General features: G+C 37.5%; 2 protein-coding genes across 2 annotated transcripts; both read left to right on the top strand.

Annotated features, from left to right (window-relative positions):
- The first annotated feature begins 522 nt into the window (after window positions 1–522).
- Window positions 523–19,091, top strand: LOC127803286 (integrin-linked protein kinase 1-like). The gene is made up of 11 exons (XM_052339400.1): window positions 523–956; window positions 2,003–2,101; window positions 2,628–2,711; window positions 4,144–4,235; window positions 4,352–4,472; window positions 4,565–4,644; window positions 5,829–5,891; window positions 6,473–6,564; window positions 6,651–6,739; window positions 17,570–17,679; window positions 18,623–19,091. The coding sequence occupies exons 1-11, from the start codon at window positions 699–701 to the stop codon at window positions 18,738–18,740; spliced, it is 1,206 nt and encodes a 401-aa protein (XP_052195360.1). The 5' UTR covers window positions 523–698; the 3' UTR covers window positions 18,741–19,091.
- Window positions 19,092–20,708: 1,617 nt separating this feature from the next.
- LOC127803713 (uncharacterized) lies at window positions 20,709–21,206 on the top strand. The gene has a single exon (XM_052340149.1). It carries the CDS (start codon window positions 20,709–20,711, stop codon window positions 21,204–21,206), a length of 498 nt encoding a protein of 165 aa, XP_052196109.1.
- The last annotated feature ends 575 nt before the right edge of the window (window positions 21,207–21,781 follow it).

The following is a 21,781-nucleotide window of genomic DNA, read 5'->3' on the forward strand; positions in this document are numbered from 1 at the left end:
GTTGTAGGGTATGATGGCTAGGAAGGTAGGTAGCTAGGAATCCTGCTGGTTCGCTCACATGACGACTTAATTAGGCTGTCACAGCCAATTGCCTCCTTAAACTTTGCTTTTCCTAACTTTTGTTCAGAAGATAATAATAAACTAGTTTCACGTATGGGTATGGCAGAGGGCATCATGAGCATGCATTTCGAAAAAAATTCCAGGGTCTTAGTGGGATTATGGTCCTGTTTACTTGACTTCATAAGACACCCCAGTCCAAGACTCCATGGAATTAATTGGGAATTAGATGCAAAGTACTCCTTCACTTGCAGTTACAACTAATTTTATGTCTTCTAACTGGAGTTTAAACTTATTTTCCTATGACAAGTTTTTAAGTAGTTACTTAGTGTTTAATTATTATGTTTACTCAATAAATTTATTAAATACTAATAATAATTGCAAAAAAAAAAAAAAAAAGATGCAATAGCCCCCACAAGGTAGATTTGTACTCCTTGGACTGACTTGGGCAAATGTAACTGTCACCGTGGCAATAGCAAGAAGATAATGAGTCGTTACATTCAAAAACGCCTCTCATCGACTCAACCGCCTAATTTCGACCAAAGTTGTCTCCTTGTATATTGTTGAAAAACTAGGGATTCGTGGTCCGATTCGCTTGATCGCTCCGAATCAGCAGTCTTAGTTGAGAAACGAGAATCGAGATGTCGATTCAGGTGAGTCGGGAGGCCTCTTCGTTCAAATTTGACATGCAATTGATCGGAACCTTTCTGAGCTTCGCGTCGAGAGGGGACAGAGTGGGACTGAACCAGATGTTGCGGCAAGGCATATCTCCCAATGTGCAAGACTACGACAGCCGAACTGCCCTGCATCTCGCCGCCAGCGAGGGCCACGCTTCGATTGTGGAGCTTCTTCTGCAGTACAGGGCCGACGTCAACCTTAAAGACCGCTGGCAACGAACTGTAAGCAGTGTCTATTCTGAGATTGAAAATTTAGCTTCGCGATTTCGTTTTGTGTGTTGCCTAAAGAATACAAGGTTTGCTTTGATTGATCGAGGTGGATGTTGTTGACACCATTGGTTCTGGCTAGTTTTTCTTTCGCTATTTGTAATTTATTGACTGCTTTGAGATATTGTTGTAATTTCCTGCTGGGGTTAACTGCATGTCTGCGTCCTGTTTCCACATGTATCATTGAATTCCTTCATTGCTGGAATATGAACATGCAGGTGGTACTGTTTGCTGCTACTGCTAGTATTGTCAATTCAGCTAGCTAGCCATCCACTAGTTTCATCTTCACATCACTGAAGAAAGATAGAGAAATATAGTTCTAGATTTCATACAAACCTCTGAACAATTGATGCCAACTTTTATTTCCAGCTGTATTGGAACTTGTAAGATAAACTTTTTGAATAAGAAAAGCAAATTTCCGAGGTGAGTTCTCATTGTGCGGCTACCCAATGCAAGAAAGGCCTTGCCCCAACTACTTGGGGTCTGTGTGAATCATTTTCACGCCTTTCCACTTGATGAAAAGCCAAAGACCAAGTTATTCATTGCCCACTTTTTCTTTGTGTAGTTATTTCATATTTTTCGGAGACTTGAAAAGAAAAGAGCAGGGATTATTTTCAGCACTCTGGCATAACTGGGAAACTATTCAGTGGACTGGACCCTTTTGTTCGATCAAAATATTGCAATTCAAAATTTATTCCAGAGATAAATATATAAATCCTTCCCATTAGGGCTGGATACAATTTGGAATGGCTTGTAATTATGTCTCTGTATAACAGTATGGTTCAAGATAACTTCATAGCATGCATCTTTATATCAATCGTCAAATTTCAAAGTTGTGCATTTTTCTTTGATGCCCTTAAAAAGGGTTTTGTGGAAGCATTTATTATGAGGTAACATAATTCATGTAGCAACTCCACCTAGTGGAATTAAGGCTTGATATGCTACTATATTTATTATGAGGTTACAATTATTGATACAATCTTTTACTTGTTAACATCAAGCCCCTAACAGATGCAAGGCTCTATGGACATCGAGATATATGCAAAATCCTGGAAGTCAATGGAGGAAAGGATACAATTGATGATCATGATCAGCCGATGGTAATTGAATTCTTTAATAAGACTTCTATTGCTTCTTACAAGATAATTCAAGCAACAGATTGGGCAAGGGTGGTTATGAGGGTATTCTCATAGGCTTATAAGTTTGTGCTTCTCTTTTCTTTTATTTTGAGGTTTTTCACCAAAGAATTAGTAGGTAATTCTAGTCATCAGTAGAATCGATGTGTACTAATTGATCTAGAAATTGGTCATAGCATCTATGACAGGAAACTTACACGTGTCGTGCTGCCCTACTCTCAGATAAGACAATTTTTGGAAGAAGAGTTGATTTTTCTAATTCTTTTAAAAGCCTGATGGCCATATTTCACATTGGGAATGAGATAATTGTAAGGTCAGGGGAACAGTCCTCAGATGTGCTAGAATTCTTGCTTGGACAGTTTGGCATGCCTTTCCAAGTTCTTTCAGTGCCGCTTGGATGACAAGTGAAACATCTATGCCTGACTCTCAATGGCAGAATCCAATTGCACTGCATTACCTTTTAATTAGTCATATTTCATTTGTGTTTCAGACTGTTCGTCATGAAGAAGATACAAATGAAGTCAACATTGATATATCTGAACTAAACTTTCAGCAATCCTCAACAATCAAACAGGTATTACAATTTACTCATGAGGGTTTGTTAGTAATTTTACCTAAAAGTCATGTTGAGTAAATATAGACGTTGTTGTGAATTTCCAAATTTCCTTGTACTAAACAAACTCTCTGTTCTATTACATGCCTTGAGTTGGTGAAAATGTCAAAGTCCCATTCAGTCTTGGTAAATTGAATTGATATATTATTGTTTAACTTCTTACAGCAAAGAGTTCCATTTGTTTTGAACTTTGAAAAATAGTTATCCCAAACCTGAAACTGTTACAGTTGTGGCCCATGTAAAAAATGTTATTTTCCACAAAAATACCACGAAAAGTTAGCAGCTCTGCTTCTTTCAGTTTCCCAACTGCTTATACCTAAAATAAATATATTTCTTGAAGTCCTAAAAATGATCTTACAAATATCCACTAACTGCTAACCAAACTTAGTACACTGGAAAATGCCAAGAAAATGCAGTTACGCACAATTTTAGTTAAAAAATATGTGCCGAATGCACCATCTTGAAACACAATCTGTGTGTCTTGCTGTGCGTTTAGTAAGAGACACACAGTAAAATTGGCATGTGCTTCTGAAATTGAATTGAATCAACAAAAATGGTGTGTGCTTTTTTTGTTTTCTTAATTAGAAATTTAGAACATGTCTTTGATTAGTTGTTTATGAAAATCAGCTTCCTTTTGTTGATTAATGCACTATATAGAGATCTGGTGTTCCATCACTCAGATAAAGCCCTAGGTCAATTTTGTGATGAAATATCTAATGCAATTAATATTTTCTGATATTATGATTAATGGAGAATCATTTTGATAACTACTTCCTTGGCATGCAACATGGCAAGAAATGCATTATGTTTGCTATTTAAACTTGTCTATTCCACAGGGAAAAGTTCAGGAGTGATGCAACAAATGGACTCTTAAATGGTGAACCAAATGTTCCTTGTAGCTTTCCTGAATTCTTAGAGTGGTAACCTGCAACTGCAGCACTGTCATCTTCAGCACATATTCCAGAATAATTAATTATTGCTTGACATAGAAGTTGGCTCCTCATTTCAGGATGTCTAGCATTGATTCACATACAATGAAACGAGGGTAATGGTCTAGCTACAGATATTTCAGTTGATAATTCACACCATGGATAAGAAATAGAAAAGTAGTTTGAAAACCTCATCATGTAGACCCAATTTGGTGTGATAAGAAATAGAAAAGTCTTTGTTTTGTGGATCACTTCTTATCCTTCTCTGTTCCTTTATACTTTTTTTTTTCTGGACATTATGAACGAATATATCTAGTGGATTGAATTGAGCACATGTTTTTGTGAATGGTGTTGTATTTCATGTACAATATTTTTTAGCTTAATAATTCCTGCAAAAATTATGTCTTATTACCTTGTCCATATGAAAATACACTGACTCAGATCTGGTTTCTCTTATTTTTCAGGGTGTATTTGGTGCATCAGAAAAGGTCAAGTGGCGTGGGACATTGGTTGTTAAAACCATAATTGAACGACGTATATACCATCCAGTAAAAATGTATTTCTGCTTGTGCCTTTCATTTTTTCCAGCTTAATGAAGATCTAAGTATTGGTATTCAGTTATAATCAGATGGTTCTGCCTCCTGAAAACCAGATTTGTTGAACTTAATGCAGGGTGCTATCTGCTACAGATAATTCCCTGTTAAGGGAACTTCGACATCCAAATATTTTGCAGTTTCTTGGTTCAATTGTGCAAGGTGAAGAGATGATCCTCATTACAGAGTATTTGTCAAAAGTAAGGACTCTGTTGTTATAGAAATCTTGTTGCGGTTATTGATATATTTTTTCAACTTTTCTTCTCTCTGTTATGTTGCCTCTTCTTGAAAGGGAAACTTGGATGATATTTTGGCCAAAAAGATCCGCCTTGACCTGCAAACTGCTCTGCGCTATGCACTTGATATTGCCAGGTATGGTGCTATTTTCCTTTGAACTCAAATAGCTTAGAAGCAATACTCTTGGGGATTGAAAATCTTCATAACTCCTCTATTATGGTACTTAGATCTTTCCATAATGAACTGTAATAAATGCAATTGTAGAATCAAAGGGAGTTTCAGGAAAGCTGTAATCTTGTCTTCCTTTTTAGTTATAAGAAATATGGTTTTCTTCTTTTTTTCTACTATTTTGTTCTTTTCCATCAAATGCTGAAGAGTTGGCACCTCATTTCATTTGGAAACAAGTTCATTGCAACTTGCAACTATTAATGTTAGCCATGCAAGAATAGGTAGGTTTCTCCTGTGGAGCTGAGTCTAAAGAATGACAACTTCCTGGCTGAGCGACTGTGAATCTCTGCTCAACATCACCAATGGAACTTTCTCTCCACAATTGTACGTGCATTCTCAATCTAGTTGAAGATCCCAGATCCTTGGAGGAGCAAATTGTGGAGCCTGTTGCCTGGTGGTTTCCAGTGAGGCACCCTTTGAACCCTTCAAATCAGCTTGCTAGGAGCTCGCGCCCGTCAAGATTGGTGTATGAGGTGGAGAAGGACTGGGTTTGCTGGGACCCAGCTCTCTCCATGGCTGAAATAAGAACTGTCCATTTATCGTTATACCTCTCTGTCTCCCCTCAACCTTGCAATGTAAATTTGAAATACACACACACACACAAAAACAAATAAGAAATTTCTACTCCTTCTAAATGGGAACCTAATTGACAATGATAGGTTTAGTTTCAATTAATGAGTGCTGTTCAACAGTCCACTTTATTCAGCCTAAGTTATGTTAGACCACAGGGGCCACGAGCTCTTTTCTACTATAAACATCGTCACTTAATTTGCATATACGTTACGTCCTTTTTCAAGAATTCTCCACATTGGAGATAAGGTTTCAGAATAAATTGATTGGCATACTGCGTCAAAAAATCAAAGCGAGACACTTAAGAATAACTTATTCTTTGTAATATGTCCAACTTTATTTATACACATTTAAGTGTGGATCTTTGTGAGTGATGAATGTGGTTATTCTATAAATTGATGTGAAGTGTCAACCTTTCTCTATTCTGATTTGTATACTTTTATGTTTTGACTTGATGTATCCTTCCTTTTTCAAAATTTTAGTTGGCATGAGAATAATGATGTCCTTAAATCATTTGGCAGGGGAATGAATTACCTTCATCAGCATAAGCCCTTCCCTATAGTCCACAATCATCTGGATCCTAGGTAAGCTCCTCTTCGTTGGATATCTGATTTTGCTTAACTAAAAGCCCAAGACTGTATTATATTTAGAGGGAATTTATTTTGAATTTTCTCCTATTACTTGAAATTTAGATGGAGATTGTTTTCTCATTCAGGCAGTCCAATAGCCTGAGAACATTTTGAGTACTTTTCCATTAGGCATCAACCTGGAACGTTGATGCATCAAAACCTTGATTGAAAAAATGCATAAATTCTTTTTCCTAGGTAGAAGGACGAGCTTGTAAATATATATCCAGGCTAGGAAAGCTTTACGCTTGAAACATATTGCTTACAAGACGCAAGTGTCTATAGAAGAAATAATTACTTTCCACGATTACCTGCCTCTTCTGTCAGTCACAGGATTCTTAATAAAATTTAAGTTGAATAGTATCAGCAGTTACTGAGTAAATGATTAAAGCTCAAGCATTGCTTTAGGATTTCCTCTTGTTCACTGCATTGGCATTGTAGTTCTTTTGATAAGTGCCTGAGTGGCTACTTGAATTTCTATAGATTTTATTTTTCCAAAAAGAATGAGGTATTTTGGCCTTTTGTTCATTTGGATGCAGAAACTTGTTGCAAGATGAAGGCGGCCACTTGAAGGTTGGTGAATACTGGGTCCAGATGTTATATAGACAGATACACCCAAATCAAGAAAGTCGTATGTAGCCATTGCCGCAGTCTAATGTGAAGTTTGTTCTTTCAATCGTGCTGCTGTTGCACCTAATTGTCTGTTTTGTTTCACAGGCCACAGAACTGATAAGTCTGGCATCATCAGTTGCTCATTAATTGACACAACAAAGGACATCCATTCATTTGGATTCATGTTTTACCAGGTACTTGTGTTGCTACTTAATACAATGACAACAAGAAGTTAACCCTTAATCGCATTATGTGGGGTCGGTTATATGAATTCTAGCTCCTAATCATTTTTATCTATGGCATTATGTTGGTGACCAAGGATGTGTGTGATCTGTATAAGATATGGAGATATGCATGTGATTTGCAACTTTATATGATATGGAGATATGCGTATGGAAATACGGAGATATGCAGATTTTAGTAGCTTCCTAATTTGGAATAGGAAAGGATCTTTCCTATTCCAAACTTAGGAAACTTTCCTTAGATTGTAAATATGTTTTTCCTAAGATTGTAAATATGTTTTTCTTTCCTATGTTGTAATTCTTGTAGAAGGTAGGTTTGGTTTCCTAATGTAGTTCCCCATTTCCTCTATAAGTGGACCTCCTGTGTGTGTATATTCAAAGATTATTGGAGAATGAACTTATGATTTTCAGTTCTTCTACATGGTATCAGAGCCTAAGATACTAGTCAAGCCCGCTTAAAAATTCTAAGTGTGCCTTCGTTGCACAGTTTCCTTTCTATTCCTCCTAAAGCCTTCATTGCCTTTTTGTCTTTGATCTACCAAGTATTCTGGTAGAGATGTCTGAACTATCTAAAGTTGCTCCCACCCTAACAACCGGAGAGTCAACTCCGGTTGAACTGCCAACCAGAGCTAGAGACTTGCCAGGTATGCACCATTCCTACTGGTTAAACGGTAGGAATTATCTACAATGAGCTCAACTCGTAAAGACCTTCCTCAAAGGCCAAAGGAAGATCAGCCACTTGATTGCTCCTCCTCCGAGCAACACAGATCCCTCTTTCATGGCATGGGATGTTGAAGACTCCCTAATTATGTCTTGGCTATGGTGGAGTGCAATGTAACTTGAGGTTATAAGAATTTTATGTTCATAAGTTTAGCAAAGGAGATTTGGGATATAGTGAATCAAACCTACTCTAAGGTCCAAGATGCCTTAGTCATCTTTGAGATCAAGACAAAATTAGTGGTACTAGGCAAGGACCATTAATTGTAACAAAATACTATAATAGGATGAAGGGCTTATGACTGGAGATTGATCGCTATCAGAACATCAAAATGCATGTAGTGAGGATACTGCCACCCTCAATAGGATTTTTGAGAGGGATAGGATTGTAGAATTCCTAGCAGGCCTCAATTTCGAATTTGATCAAGTAAGAATTCAAGTGCTTGGTAGGGATAAACTTCCTACACTTAATGAAGTGTTTGCTATTGTTAGAAGTGAAGAAAACTGAAGGGGTGCCATGCTTTGTAACGCCTCGTATTCCGAGCGCGTTATAATTCAGGACAATTCTGGGATAATAAATTTTTTCTTTTTTTTTTTCTTAAAAACTATTGCTAAATCATATCACTCTTTATATATATATCCCAAAATCTCCATACATTTATCTTGAAGAGAATCAACATAAACATCAAATGCGGAAGCTAGAATCGAACCTAATATCATAACATTAATCATAAATCAGTTCTTACATTACGGGAACATAAATTTCTCAACATGACTTAATACATAACATAAGTTTTCAACTAACATTAACCCTAAATAGGGTTCTACATCATCATTTCTCAAAACGTTCAGAATTTGAAGTAGCAGAACTTAAATACATGAGCTACATAACATACATTCCACTGATCATACAATTCATCATGCACTCTGCTAAATGCCATTTCATGTCTTATTCATCATCGTTTCTGCTACAATCTCCATCTAGAATGTTTGAATATTTCAGGGACAAAACCCACGTTAGATGGTGAATCATCTAAGTAAGGGAAACAAAACATTTAATGCTCGTGTATGTATGCAATGCACATAACATCATAACTCTCATATTTGGGTCGACTGCACCTTAAGATTACTCGCCATTTTTCCAGTCTCCTTGCTTAACCGGGGTGTATGGGTGCACTCTGGACAAAGTAACGGAGCCAGTACCTAATCCCAAACCCATGCAACGTATGACCGTAAATCTCATTATGTTCATATGCATATTTCATAAATCAAAACATGTAAATGCAAACTACATGACATACTCATAACAAGGCATGACAACATGAAAAGATTATAATACTTAGTCCAGTTGGGAAGTACCACTTACCTTCTCAAGTTTATCGGGCTATCTCGATACTCATGTGTTTGTCTCGAAATACGTGCATCGCCTCAATTTGCGTGCCAACCTCAAAATTCGCACAAGTCACTTCAACTTAAGCCTCAAAGCACCCTAATTATCATATTTATTTAAATAAGTATTAAAACCTATTTTTCCATAATTTCTTGCATTTTCTTTCTATTTTCTTTCATTTTCCCTTCTAATAATTCAAATAAATAGCTTCGTGTCTATTTTCTCCAATTTTTTTCCACAACAATTCATTAGAGTCTAAGAACATCAAAGGAAAATTACTGGACTTACCTCAAACCCTCGTTTGCACGAAAAACAAGGCTATTTGGTGCGAAAACTAAGTCATCAGGAAGGCCAAATCCAAATCTTTTTGCACAAATCCCCGTAAGATAATTTTCTTGATTTTTCTATAATTTTTTCAGATTTTTTGGACCACCCACGCGCCTACACACGCCTAGGGCGACTGGTGGCGCGTGAAGACCAGCACGTATGGCTCACGCGTCGGTCGTCTTCCTCGGCGATGGTTGTAATATCCTAGTATTTTGAAAATAATAGTAGTTAATTTTTGTATTTAAAATTTTTTTTTTGACATCCATTAGAGATTATAATTGAGAAAACTAATGGGCTTAGAGTTAGTGGGCTAACTTGAAAAATGAAATGTTAAGTAAATGGGCTTAGAGTTAGTAGGCTAAGTTAAAAAAAAAGAGAAATGTTAAATAAATGAGCTTAGAATTAGTGGGCTAAATTGAAAAAGGAAAGGCTAAGTAAATGGGCTTATAGTTAGTAGGCTAAGAAAGTGGGCTTAAATTTATGGACTAAATGAAAGAATAGTCTATTCAAAATAAGATTTAGTTGAAAATAATTAAAGTAAAAAATAATTAAAGATAGTGGGTGAAATAATGGAGAAATGTGGAGACAAAGTAGAGTGTGGACAAATAATCAAAGATAATGGGTGAATTAATGGAGAAATGTGGGAGACAAAATATGGTGTAGACAAATAATCAAAGATAATGAGTGAATTAATGGAGAAATGTGAGAGACAAAATATGGTGTGGACAAATAATTAAAGATGATGGATGAATTAATAGAGAAATGTGGGAGACAAAGTAGAGTGTGGCCAAATAATCAAAGATAATGGGTGAATTAGTGGAGAAATGTGGAAGATAAAATAGAGTATGGACAAATAATTAAAGATTATAAGTGAGATTTAGTGAAAAATAATTAAAAAATGATAAAATAATAAAAGATAGTGGATCACTACAATTATACTAAACTTAATTCAACCTCTATAAATAGATAAAACTTGAAAGGTTGGAGGACTTGAATTAGAAAAAAAAAGGTTGTAAGAAAGAAGGATTTGAGAGTAAGAGAGAGATTTGAGAAAGAGAAAGAAAGAATATAGAGAAAAATACCAAAATTTCTAGAAAAATCCTATAGGTTGGGTTTAGTAGTTCGTGTGAAAATTTGTGACAAAAGGCGTTGTTGGATACGCAAATCAAGACTTCATTGCAGTATAGAAGAATACCGAATCACTCCGCGGGGAGGTAAGTTATCTTCAAAAATTTCTTTAAAAATTCCAGAAATATTAGAATGATATTTTAGAATTTTTGATGGTGAAATTGGAAGAGAAATGCATGATTAGTATTTATTATGGATTTTTGAGGCAATAGATGCTTGAAAATCAAAGAGAAAATGAGAAATAAATAGAACATGGATTTTAAAAAATTATGAGAAAATTTCTGGGGTTCAGGAATATTGTTTTAGGAATTATTGTGAAGAGAAATTGAGAAAATTTTCATGAGAAAGTATTTATTTCATAATCTTGAGGAAATAATAGGAGGAAATTGGAGAAATTAGAAAAATTAGAAATCGGATTTTCTTAAGTAATTATGGTGCCAGGGTATGTCAAGGTTCATAATTGAGTACAATTGGAAGTCCGACGCAAATTTTGAAGCAAAATTACGCTAGGGGCAAAATTGTCTTTTTACAAGGTAAGTGATACTATTCAACTAGATTTAGTTTATGAAAATGACGTGTAAATGGTTTCACCAAAACCTGATTTTATGTAAATATTTTCATCATGTTGTCATGTCTTGATGTGAACATGTCATGTGAATTGCATTTACATGTATTGATGATAAAGTTTGCATATGAGTATGATAAGATTCACGGTCATACGTTGCATGGGTTTGGGATTAGGTACTGGCGCCGTTGTTTTTGCCAAAGGTGCACCCATACACCCTGGTCTAGCAGGAAGGCTGTAAAAATAGCGGGTAATCTTAAGGTGCAGTCGACCCAAACATGAGAGTTATGATGTTATGTGCATTGCATTCATACATATGCATTATGATGTACTCTTACTTAGATGATTTATCATTTAATGTGGGCCTTGTCCCCTGGAACATTCAATCATTCCAGATGAGGTTTCCAGCGAAGACATAGAAACAGATGAATTGTAAAGACGCAAGGCATTATGAAGTTAATTTCTACATTTAGTTCCTATATAAGGACCCGATCATGTATCAGTCGTGCTATGTTATGCTTTAAGTTATGATATGCTATGTTTTAAAGTTATGATGGAAAAAAAAAAACTTATGTCATGTTTCATGTTATGTTGAGAAGTTATGTATTGATGTTTCTGAACTTATCCCGTGATGTAAGAATTGATTTATGAGTAATGTTATGATGTTAGGTTCGATTCTAGTTTCCGCATTTGATATTTATGAAGATTCTATTTGGAGATAAATAAATAGAAATTTTGAGATGGATAAGAGCAATGATATGGTTTAGTCTTAGTTTTAGTAGTATTAAAAAAAAAATTATCCCAGAATTGTCCTGAGTTATAACGCGCTTGAAAAATAGGGCGTTACAACGGTACACCGAAAAACTTGGATTTTGATGCCATCTTCTTGCTCTTCTTCAATCGATCCAGATGGCCTATCTTGTGCCTCAAAAGGATCACCAGAAGGGCCTCAACCGGCCGTTTGAATGCTCGGCCAGACCGCCCGCCTTGCAACTCCGGCGAAGCTTGAAACTCCCTCAAAACTCAACCAAAATGCTTCTAATTTTCCAGAAACCATCCTTAGCCTATGGGCAACAAAAGCCCCTTATTCTCCTTGCCCAATTTGTTTGATAAAGCCCTCGATTTTGAGCTCCAACTCTCCCCATTTTTGGCCTTCATGTATGCCTATTTATAGGCATCTTCGATGATTCAAATGCCCGGTATCAGCAAGCCCATGAGCCTTAGAGCATATACCTACCCTAGATCAACCTTCAAGCGACCTCAATCGACTAAAAAATTCCACTTGCAGGTGTGCGACAATCGGCCAATTTTCTGGTTGGATTTTTCTTCAAATTCGACCACCACGGTGGCTGTTGTCGGCCATGATTTGAGCCAAATGCGTCTCCAACCATTGCTCGTGGGTTCCCCGTGGCCAATTTGGCAAAGTGGAATGGCTAGTCAACCATTGTTGCTTTGGAAGTTTCTTAAAATTGCACTTTGGCCCCTCAAACTTTGGCTTTCTCACTTTGGCCCTTTTCACTTACCTCCTTAATTTTCCATCATTGCAGTTAATACCCTCAAGTCCTAAAAAATTCATTTGACCCCCAAAAATTCCGAAAAAAACGTCATTTCTACCTCCCTCCGACAATTTCAAAAAACTACACTTAGGCCCGAATCTTCATTTTGGCCTTAAACCCATCCGTTTCTTCCTGAAACCACTGAAGGGTTGTTCCTTTTAAAAAACCGAAGCCCCCTCAAGCTTGACTTCTCAAAAGTCGTTTTTGACAATTCGATTTTTGTAGCCTAAATGGCAGCTGTGTTTTAGCTGTACCGAAAATTGTTTTGAATACAATTTCTTTCGATACCATAAATCATGCCTCGAAATGCTCGCCAAAACCGTATCATCTTCCTTAGATTTCTCGGCTCCAAGGCACTCCCTACAGTCGATTCGGTACTTATAATTGCTATCAAGTTAATTTTTCGGTATTATAAACTTACTTAAATTACGTGGTAACCTCATAAAGATATGGGTTCTTACATGCTTAATGAGAATCCTTCTGAAGGTTCTGCCATGATGACCAGTCACAAAGGAGTAAGGTTCAAAGCAAGGAAATTAGAGGGCCAAACAAAAAATTCCAGCCGAGAAAGGCAATGGTGTAGCCATTGCAAGAAACCTAGACATACTAGGGAGACTTGCTTCAAACTCCATGGAAAGGAAGCAGTCTTAAGCAAGATAGGGGGATTTAGGAATCTAAAGCACCAGGTTTATCTCTTAAACAAGGAGCAAGAGGAAGCTGGATCCTATGATAAGGCTGATTTCGAGAGACTAGATTTGAATCAATTGAATGTAAAGGAGATTAACAAGCTGAAATTTTTTTCTACAGACCATTCAAGATAGAGCCTGCTCTCTTGCATAGCAAGGTAAACACCTCAATTCTGGTTCTTTTTCAGCCTCTAAAACTGATAGGAATAATATGTGGATTCTAGATTCAGAAGCCACTGATCATATAACCTCTAACCTAAATGTTTTTGAAACATATGAGCCTCTTGAAACCACCAAACAGATAACTATAGCCAATGGAACCTTAGTTCCTATCCAAGGACAGGGCAAAGTCAATCTTGGCCCTAAGTTATCCATCAAACAGGTACGCCATGTACCTAATTTGTCTACCAATCTTATCTCTATTCATCAGCTTACTAAAGAATTGAATTGCCATGCTATTTTCTTTCCTCATATGTGTAAATTTCAAGCCAAGGACACTGGGAAGATGATTGGTGTGGCTGAGGAACAAAATAGATTGTATGTCTAACAAAGGGAGAGTGATTGCCCTAGAGGGAGACAGTTGAGAATTGCTTGTTCATCACAGTCAATCTCAAATCTGTCCAAAGTTTGGCTTCATCATTTTAGGCTAGGTCATCCTTTGTTTGTTCTCCTAAAAAGTATGTTTCCCACCTTGTTTAAAACTCTAGACCCTATTAGTTTTCAATGTGATGTGTGTGTCATTGCTAAACACCATCGAGTGTCTTATCCAATAAGTAATAAATTGTCATCTAAGCCATTTTATTTAATTCATTGTAATGTTTGGGGACTATCCAAAATACCCAATTGACTATACACGAATGTGTTGGATTTTTTTGTTAAAAGACAAAGTTGCCATTGGGATTGTTTTACCCTCTTTTTGCAAAATGATTTCCACTCAATTTGGTACTCCCATTAAAAAATTTTGCACTAATAATGGAGGGGATTATTTCAACAATCACTTGCATCAATTTTTCTAGCAAGAGGGAATAGTTCACAAATCTTATTGCATAGATACTCCATAACAAAATAGAGTAACTAAATGAAAGATGAGACATCTCCTCAACGTGGCAAGATCTCTTCTTCATCATCACCATGTTCCTAAAAATTTTTGGGAGGAAGCTGTCCTAACAACAGCTTATGTTATTAATCGGGTTCCATATAAGGTCCTAAACAACCAAAGTCCTTTCACTGTTTGGCATCATTTTTCCCAGATCTGAGTTTGCATTCTCTTCTTCCCCTTAGAGTGTTTGGGTGTGTGTGTTTTGTTCACATTCCTAAAACCAATCGGGACAAAGTTGATCCTAGAGCTCTTAGGTGTGTCTTTCTTGGGTATTCTCCTACTCAAAAGGGCTACAAATATTACAACCCTACCTCTCGGAAATTCTATGTCTCCAAAGATGTCACCTTTGTGGAATCTCAACCATTTTTTGGTCCTACTCAAGTTAATCTTCAGGGGGAGATTGTAGAGTATGATGATCAAGCCTCTAATTCATTCCCAAGCCTAGGACCCACAATACTAAGCTCTAGCGAAGCTGATGGTACTAATCAGTCTTCCACTTGTGTTCCCTCTTCCTCTCTCCAGCAAACTTCCTTCCCTCGGCATGTCCACTACAATGAACAAGCAATGCATCAGCAGCCCACTCCCATTAGGTTTAAGGGCTCTCCTTATGTATTCAAAAGAAAACTACCCATTGAAGATCCTCAGCCTACATCAACATCAGAACCTGATCAAGGTATGAAATTTGGCCAGCAACCAGAATTCAGCCAACAACCAGGTTCTATCCCATCAATTTTAGTCCTACCTAATCCTGAACCATCTGATTTGGACCTTCCCATTGCTGTCTGGAAAAGGGTTAGAACCTGTACAAAACACCCCTTGACCAATTATCTATCCTATCATCGCCTTTCCCCAAACCAGAAGAGCATCCTAACATCCTTCGATGCTATTGTTATTCCAAAATCAGTAGAGGAGACTATGAAAGATTAGAACTGGAAGGCAGCTATGTTGGAGGAGATGAGGGCCCTAAATAAAAATCAGACATGGGAGTTGGTGACTAGACCCAAGGGGGTTAAACCGATGGGCTGCAGGTGGATATTCAATGTAAAATATAAGGCTGATAACACTCTAGAAAGGTATAAAGACAAGTTGATGGCCAAGAGCTATATACAATCCTATGGCATCTATTATCTTGAGACTTTTGCCCCCGTGGTAAAGATGACCGCTATAAGAGTCTTTATATCTCTTGCAGCCAATTTTGGATGGAAATTGCAGCAGCTGACATAAAAAAAAAATTCTTACATGGAGACTTAGAGGAAAAGGTGTTCATGGAGTTGTCTCCGGGGTTTCATGAAAAAGGTGCAGGGAACGTGTGCAAACTTAAGAAAGCGTTGTATGGGATCAAGCAGTCCCCGAGAGCCTAGTTTGGCAAGTTTTCTAAGGCCATGAAGTCTATGGGGTATCATCAAAGTATAAGGGATCATACTCTCTTCGTCAAACACTCGGGAGAAAAGGTGACTGTCTTGCTAGTATATGTTGATGACATTGTGGTTACAGGCAATAATGCAGAAGAACAATAGCTTCTCAAGGTGAGTTTAGCCAAGGAATTTGAAATTAAAGATCTCGGAGTCCTAAAATACTTTTTGGGGATTGAAGTAACATACTCTAAAGTTGGAATTTTCCTATTTCAACGTAAATATGTTCTTGATTTACTAGTTGAAACAGGTATGTTAGGGGGAAAAGGAGTTGGCACACCAGTAAAACCTAATATCAAATTGCAAGAGAATCTTAATGGTAAGGTTGTTAATAAGGGAAGGTTCCAAAGGTTAGTGGGTCGGTTGATATACCTCTCCCACACTAGGCCTCATATAGCTTTTACTGTTAACCTAGTGAGCTAATTCATGCATAGACCAACCGAGGAACATATGCATGTTGTAATGAGGATCCTAAATTACCTAAAGGCTACACTAGGCAAGGGCACTCTGTTTAAACAAGGGGCTGCTGATTTATGTATTCAAGGGTTCACTAATGCAAATTATGGAGGATCTCTCATTGATAGGAGATCCACTACTGGATATTGTGTGTTTTTTAGGGGAAATCTAGTGTCTTGGAGAAGTAAGAAGCAAGACATTGTGGCGAGATCAAGTGCAGAGGCAGAATTTAGGGCTATGGCCCTGGGTTTGTGTGAGTTGTTATGGTTGCGGATCATTCTAGAGGATTTGCAGGTCACATTACAAGGTCCTATTGAACTATTTTGTGATAATCAGCCAGCTATTAGTATTGCTCATAATCATGTTAAGTATGACACGACAAAGCATATAGAAACAGACCGACATTTCATTAAGAAAAAGTTAGATTCCCTACATGCCCTCTGAAAATCAAGTGGCAGATATTCTCACTAAAGGGCTGGCTATAAAAAGGTTTGAGGATTTAATTGGCAAGCTGGGAATGATAGATATTCATTCACCAGCTTGAAGGGAAGTGTTGGTGACCGAAGATGTGTATGATCCGTATAAGATATGGAGATATGCATGTGATATGCAGCTTTATATGATATATGGAGATATGTGTATGGAGATATGCAGATTTTAGCAGCTTCCTAATCTGGAATAGGAAAGGCCTTTCCTATTCTAGACTTGGGAAACTTTCCTAAGATTGTAAATATGTTTTTCCTAAGATTTGTAAATATGTTTTTCTTTCCTATGTTGTAATTCTTGTAGAAGGTAGGTTTAAGTTTCCTAATGTAGTTCCCCATCTCCTCTATAAGTGGACCTCCCGTGTATATTCAAAGATTATTGGGGAATGAACTTATGATTTTCAGTTCTTCTAGACATTATCTTTTGTAGGCCCTTATAACTTATAGAGTACCTAAGAGTCTTTCTCTAAGTTTTTCTTAATCTTCCTTTACCTCTTTAACTAAAGACTTGTTCTATTCATCAACTCTCATCACAGGAGGCTTTAAAGTTATGTTATTTAATATGACCCAAAATTGTTTCTCTTTATACAGTCCTCTCATTTTATGACCCCAAACTCTAAAAGGGAGAATTTCTTCTTTATATATTTACGAATATAATGGGATGAAAAAATATATATATACCAACTTTTTTGCTATCTATGGCGTTAATGTCATAATCTATTATATAATTATGTCAACTTTTGTGCTTTTTTGGTTTGTTTTATAAGGGTTTTACAAAATATATGACCATAAATAGAAATAATTGGCGAGTTAGAATTGATGAAACCAACCCAACTAGTAGGATTAAGGCTTGATATGATGTTGTTCTAGCTTCTTTCTGAAAATGATCATATGAACATAAATATAAATCTGTTTGATATATACAAATTTCTGTTTACTTATGTGCATAATTGTAGTACAGATGCTAGAAGGAAGGCAGGGTACTGATCAGAACTTTGACTTAATCCATCTCAACTCCATTGATTATGTACCAAAGTTCCATCCAAATCGATGTCCTGCTAGAATTCAGCAGTAAGTTTGCACCATATTCCATCCCAGAAATTTCTTGAGCTTGTCCAATTTGTGTTTCTTTTAAAATATGAGATTAGATTAATTTCCTTTCACTTCATTTAAATAAACACAAAAGAGCAATTGTCCACTGTAATTTTTCAAAAATTTGGAGGTGCAAAGCTAATTATCCATCCACTAATCTCCTTTCAGAAGTTAAGGTGCTTTCATAATTTTCTTTTTAATAAAGAGCATGTGGTTCTCCCATGCATTGCACAAGACAAATTCAGGCAAAATATATAGGTTATAACGTGATACACTTGTTCCTTCCCGTCGGAACAAGGTCTCTGGGATACTCTGATCCCCAAAGTGAAGCTGCTGGAAGTGAACGGAAAGAGGGAGACTGCAGCAATCCAGATGACGAAGAGAGAGAAAAGTGAGCAAAGTGACAGCATGATACACTTGGGTTATCATCACTGTGCATAGCCTCCCATTTGTAGAAGGTCACCAAGATTATGAGCCAGTCATCATGTTCATTCTCAAATACCATGTGAAATTTTGTCATTCATAATATGTTGTACAAAAATCAGAGCACATGGAAAGTAGTTATCAACCTACTCGGCGTTTTGAGTTGTGCAGACATCCTAATCTTATACATGCAGCTGATATATGGGGTGGGGGATGAATTTTCTGTTTTCTTTTATTTCATTAATTGGTGTTCACTGTTTAGAATATTGTGGCACAAATGGCTCTTCCTGAATCTTCAAAGTTCAGATGAAGCCACTATCTACTGTGGCACAGCTAGTGCATGTCTATATAACGACAGCACACAGAAAAGCAAAAAGGCCTTGCATTAATAATGGTTGTGTGATTTGTATAGGAGATTGGGGGCATTATTTATATTCTAGGCCCAGAAATATTTAAGTTGACCTATTCTGAATGTGAGGTTACTGTTTTGCATTTGCAGGTTGATAGAGCATTGCAGTAGCAAAGACCCTTCTGAAAGGCCCCCCTTCGAGAATATCATAACTATACTTGAAGAAGTCTCCTCCTGTTTGGGCAAAGTTGCTTGCCCTGTTTGGTGATCACATTTTGCATACCCGTGGCACTGATATGGGAAATGCTCACTCGACAAACTTAACAGCCCGTTTGGAAACATAAAAAACTGGGGGAATTAGCTTTGGTCGTTAACTCCCCTCAATGTGAAGTCAATAATGGCATTCTTCCTCTTAAAGTTGAAGTGGTTTTACTTCTTACTGGGCTTGGTGATGAACATCTATCATCTATGTCCGCCCATTCACGGGCTACATGTCGTAGATATGTTTTCTTGTAAATGTGAAAGAACATTCTTGTGCATCTTTGACTAAGAATTTGTCAATTGGTGTTTCTTTCACTCGTCGGTTCACGCTTGCTTATGCCTTTAATTAGGTTCCCATTTTGACTGCCACCCCGAGTCTTGCACATCTATTCACAATTTCACCACTTGAGCTTAATTACCTTCAATGTCTACTAATGACACAAGTTACCATTACATAAACTTTGACCATAAAAGATGAAATTTAGTGTATCAAGTTAATGTGAAATTCGTACGTCCATTGTTAGGCAAATCGAATTATGGATGAAATTTCTTGATGTAATTTTTGTCAGTGCAATTGGGTTGCCTAACACTAGTTCTTGATCAAATATCAACTTTCAGTTTCAACCTTAACCAAACCGATCAGGGTAAATGGGTGGTGGAATAATCCCAAATCATCTACTAATTTAATTGCTAGGAAAGTTGAATCAATCAATCTATCTCCCTCAGAAGCAAAAAAAAACAAGGAATCTGCCAGCCAACAACCGCGCTTGGCACTCTTTAAGTACGGAATTCCGAGGTATGTTTAAATGATTAAATTATTGATTAGATCCCACCCACCATCGAATGAGTTGTTATGTAATGTAGTTCAGAAATAAGATCACATCAGACAGCTCTCAATGATGGGTTTCGTAATTTAGTACTGTACGTAGGGATTAAACAATGGGCGGTATCATTTTGCTATCGGAGAAAACGTCAATAATTCGTTAAGTTATACGAAACAAAACAATATCCGGAGAGGAGAATGAGATCGAGAAAGCCACTAGAAGCTGTGGCGCAAAAGATCCGGCCCTGCCCGTGACGCAGCACGACACATGATGAGTTGCGTGGCCAGCGCGACCACCGCGGCTGACACCCCCACCACCGCCACCCCACCCACACACACACACATATATATGACGATAAGATTTTTTTCTCTATACATAAAGTGAAGCTCAGAGTGGTCAGATATATAATATACCATTCCATAATTTATCTAACGGGTCAAAACACCAGCATATTGATCGTGGATATAGTGTATTGTCTTTTTAATTTGGTGGGTTTAAATAACCTATATGAGACACTTCTATAAGCTCACCAACCCTTAAAACCTAAGACAATGACTTGTCACGAGACTCAAATTTAACATCGAAAATCTCTATTAACCAGCAGAGTTAAGCGCTATGAGGTTAAAACTAACGAATGGAAGTGTCAAGTGGGTGTAAAAGCCTCTCTACTTTTGCTTGCAACAAATCTGGTAAGAAAACCAAACTGAAAACTTAATTTCATAAGCCAAAATTTCGAAATTTTCAAATTTATTATGCGGGTCCGAGTTCTACAAAAAGATTGAAAAACATGCCCAGCTGTACAGGCTGTGAATCAATGGCCAGACAGACTCAAAAGAAGTGGGGCTCCACACGGTTACCAAACAGCAGATTACCAGACTGCCCTTTTTCTTTTTTTCCCGTGCCTTCCACCTTTTAAATTTCTCTCCTCTCTGCGCTCGCCAGACGCGGACTCATCCGCCATAGTCAACTCGTTCCCCTCCACCGGCTCCGAACCTTCTTCTACTTTTACTTTTCTCATTCAAACCCAAGCACCCTCTTTCCCATTCCTCTTTAAATTCAGCTCTCCAACACAGCGTGACGAGACTTCAACTAGAGATTTCGCTCCAATTACCAGTGATCTTGCGATCGAAGTGGTTTTTGTTAGTTTGATTATGGGAAATTACCTCTCTTGTACGCTATCGGGGCCGGCGGGGAAGCAAGCCAGATCGGCGAGGGTGGTCTTGCCGACGGGAGAAATCCGGCAGTTCCAGCAGCCGGTGAAGGCGGCGGAGCTCATGCTGGAGACGCCTAATTTCTTCTTGGTGAATTCCCAGTCGCTGCAAATGGGTCGGCGGTTTTCGGCTCTCAACGCCGACGAGGACCTCGAGATGGCCAACGCTTACGTCATGTTCCCGATGAAGAGGCTCAATTCCGTGGTCACTGCCGCCGATATGGGCGCCTTATTCTTGGCCGCCAACGCCAAGAGGGTGGCCGGCGGCGGGTACGTTAGGGTCTTGCCGGAGCCGCGGCCGCCGCAGGCCGTGCCGAAGCTGACTCTGGATGATGTTGAGGAGTACTCGACGCCAGAGTTCACGCACCGGTTGTCGATGTGCAGGTCGAAGAAGCCGTTGCTGGAAACCATAGCAGAAGAGCCGGTTTGTTCAGCATGAAGCATCTGATGGAATTTAAGATGACCTGCAAGCAAGTGTGGAAAGAAGATGGAGAATTCAGGAAGAAAGGCAACCTGAATACCATTGATTGTCTTGGTGCTTGTTTTTTGAATGCTAAGGGACAAAGAAGAAAAACAAAAACAAAAGGAGAAGAAAGGATGGATATACATACAATACGTTCTATGAATTCCCTTTTTTTTTTTTTTTTTTTACTTATTAGATGTATTTGATAAATTTATTAAATGCAGATTTAAAAGATAGTTTTATGTGTTGGAACTAAGAACTTCAATTATATTTGTCTGCTTGATGGGTAATTTTTTAGTCAAATTATTATTTTACATCTAAGTTTTACATTTATGACAATACTGCACTCTTGATATTTTGTATTTTATAAGGTTAATTGTAAGAGATATCCTTGAGGTTTGATAAAATAGCTAGAAACCCCTTTACATTAGAGAAATAATGATAAATATTCTTATTATTAAATAAAAGAATAAAATGATCAATTTATCTTCGATGCTCTATCTTCATCTTCATTTTGAAAAATAATAATAATAACTCATAGTAAAATTCAC

Source organism: Diospyros lotus, chromosome 6 (genome assembly GCF_014633365.1).
Source record: "Diospyros lotus cultivar Yz01 chromosome 6, ASM1463336v1, whole genome shotgun sequence".
In the NCBI taxonomy this organism is placed as follows: Eukaryota; Viridiplantae; Streptophyta; class Magnoliopsida; order Ericales; family Ebenaceae; genus Diospyros; species Diospyros lotus.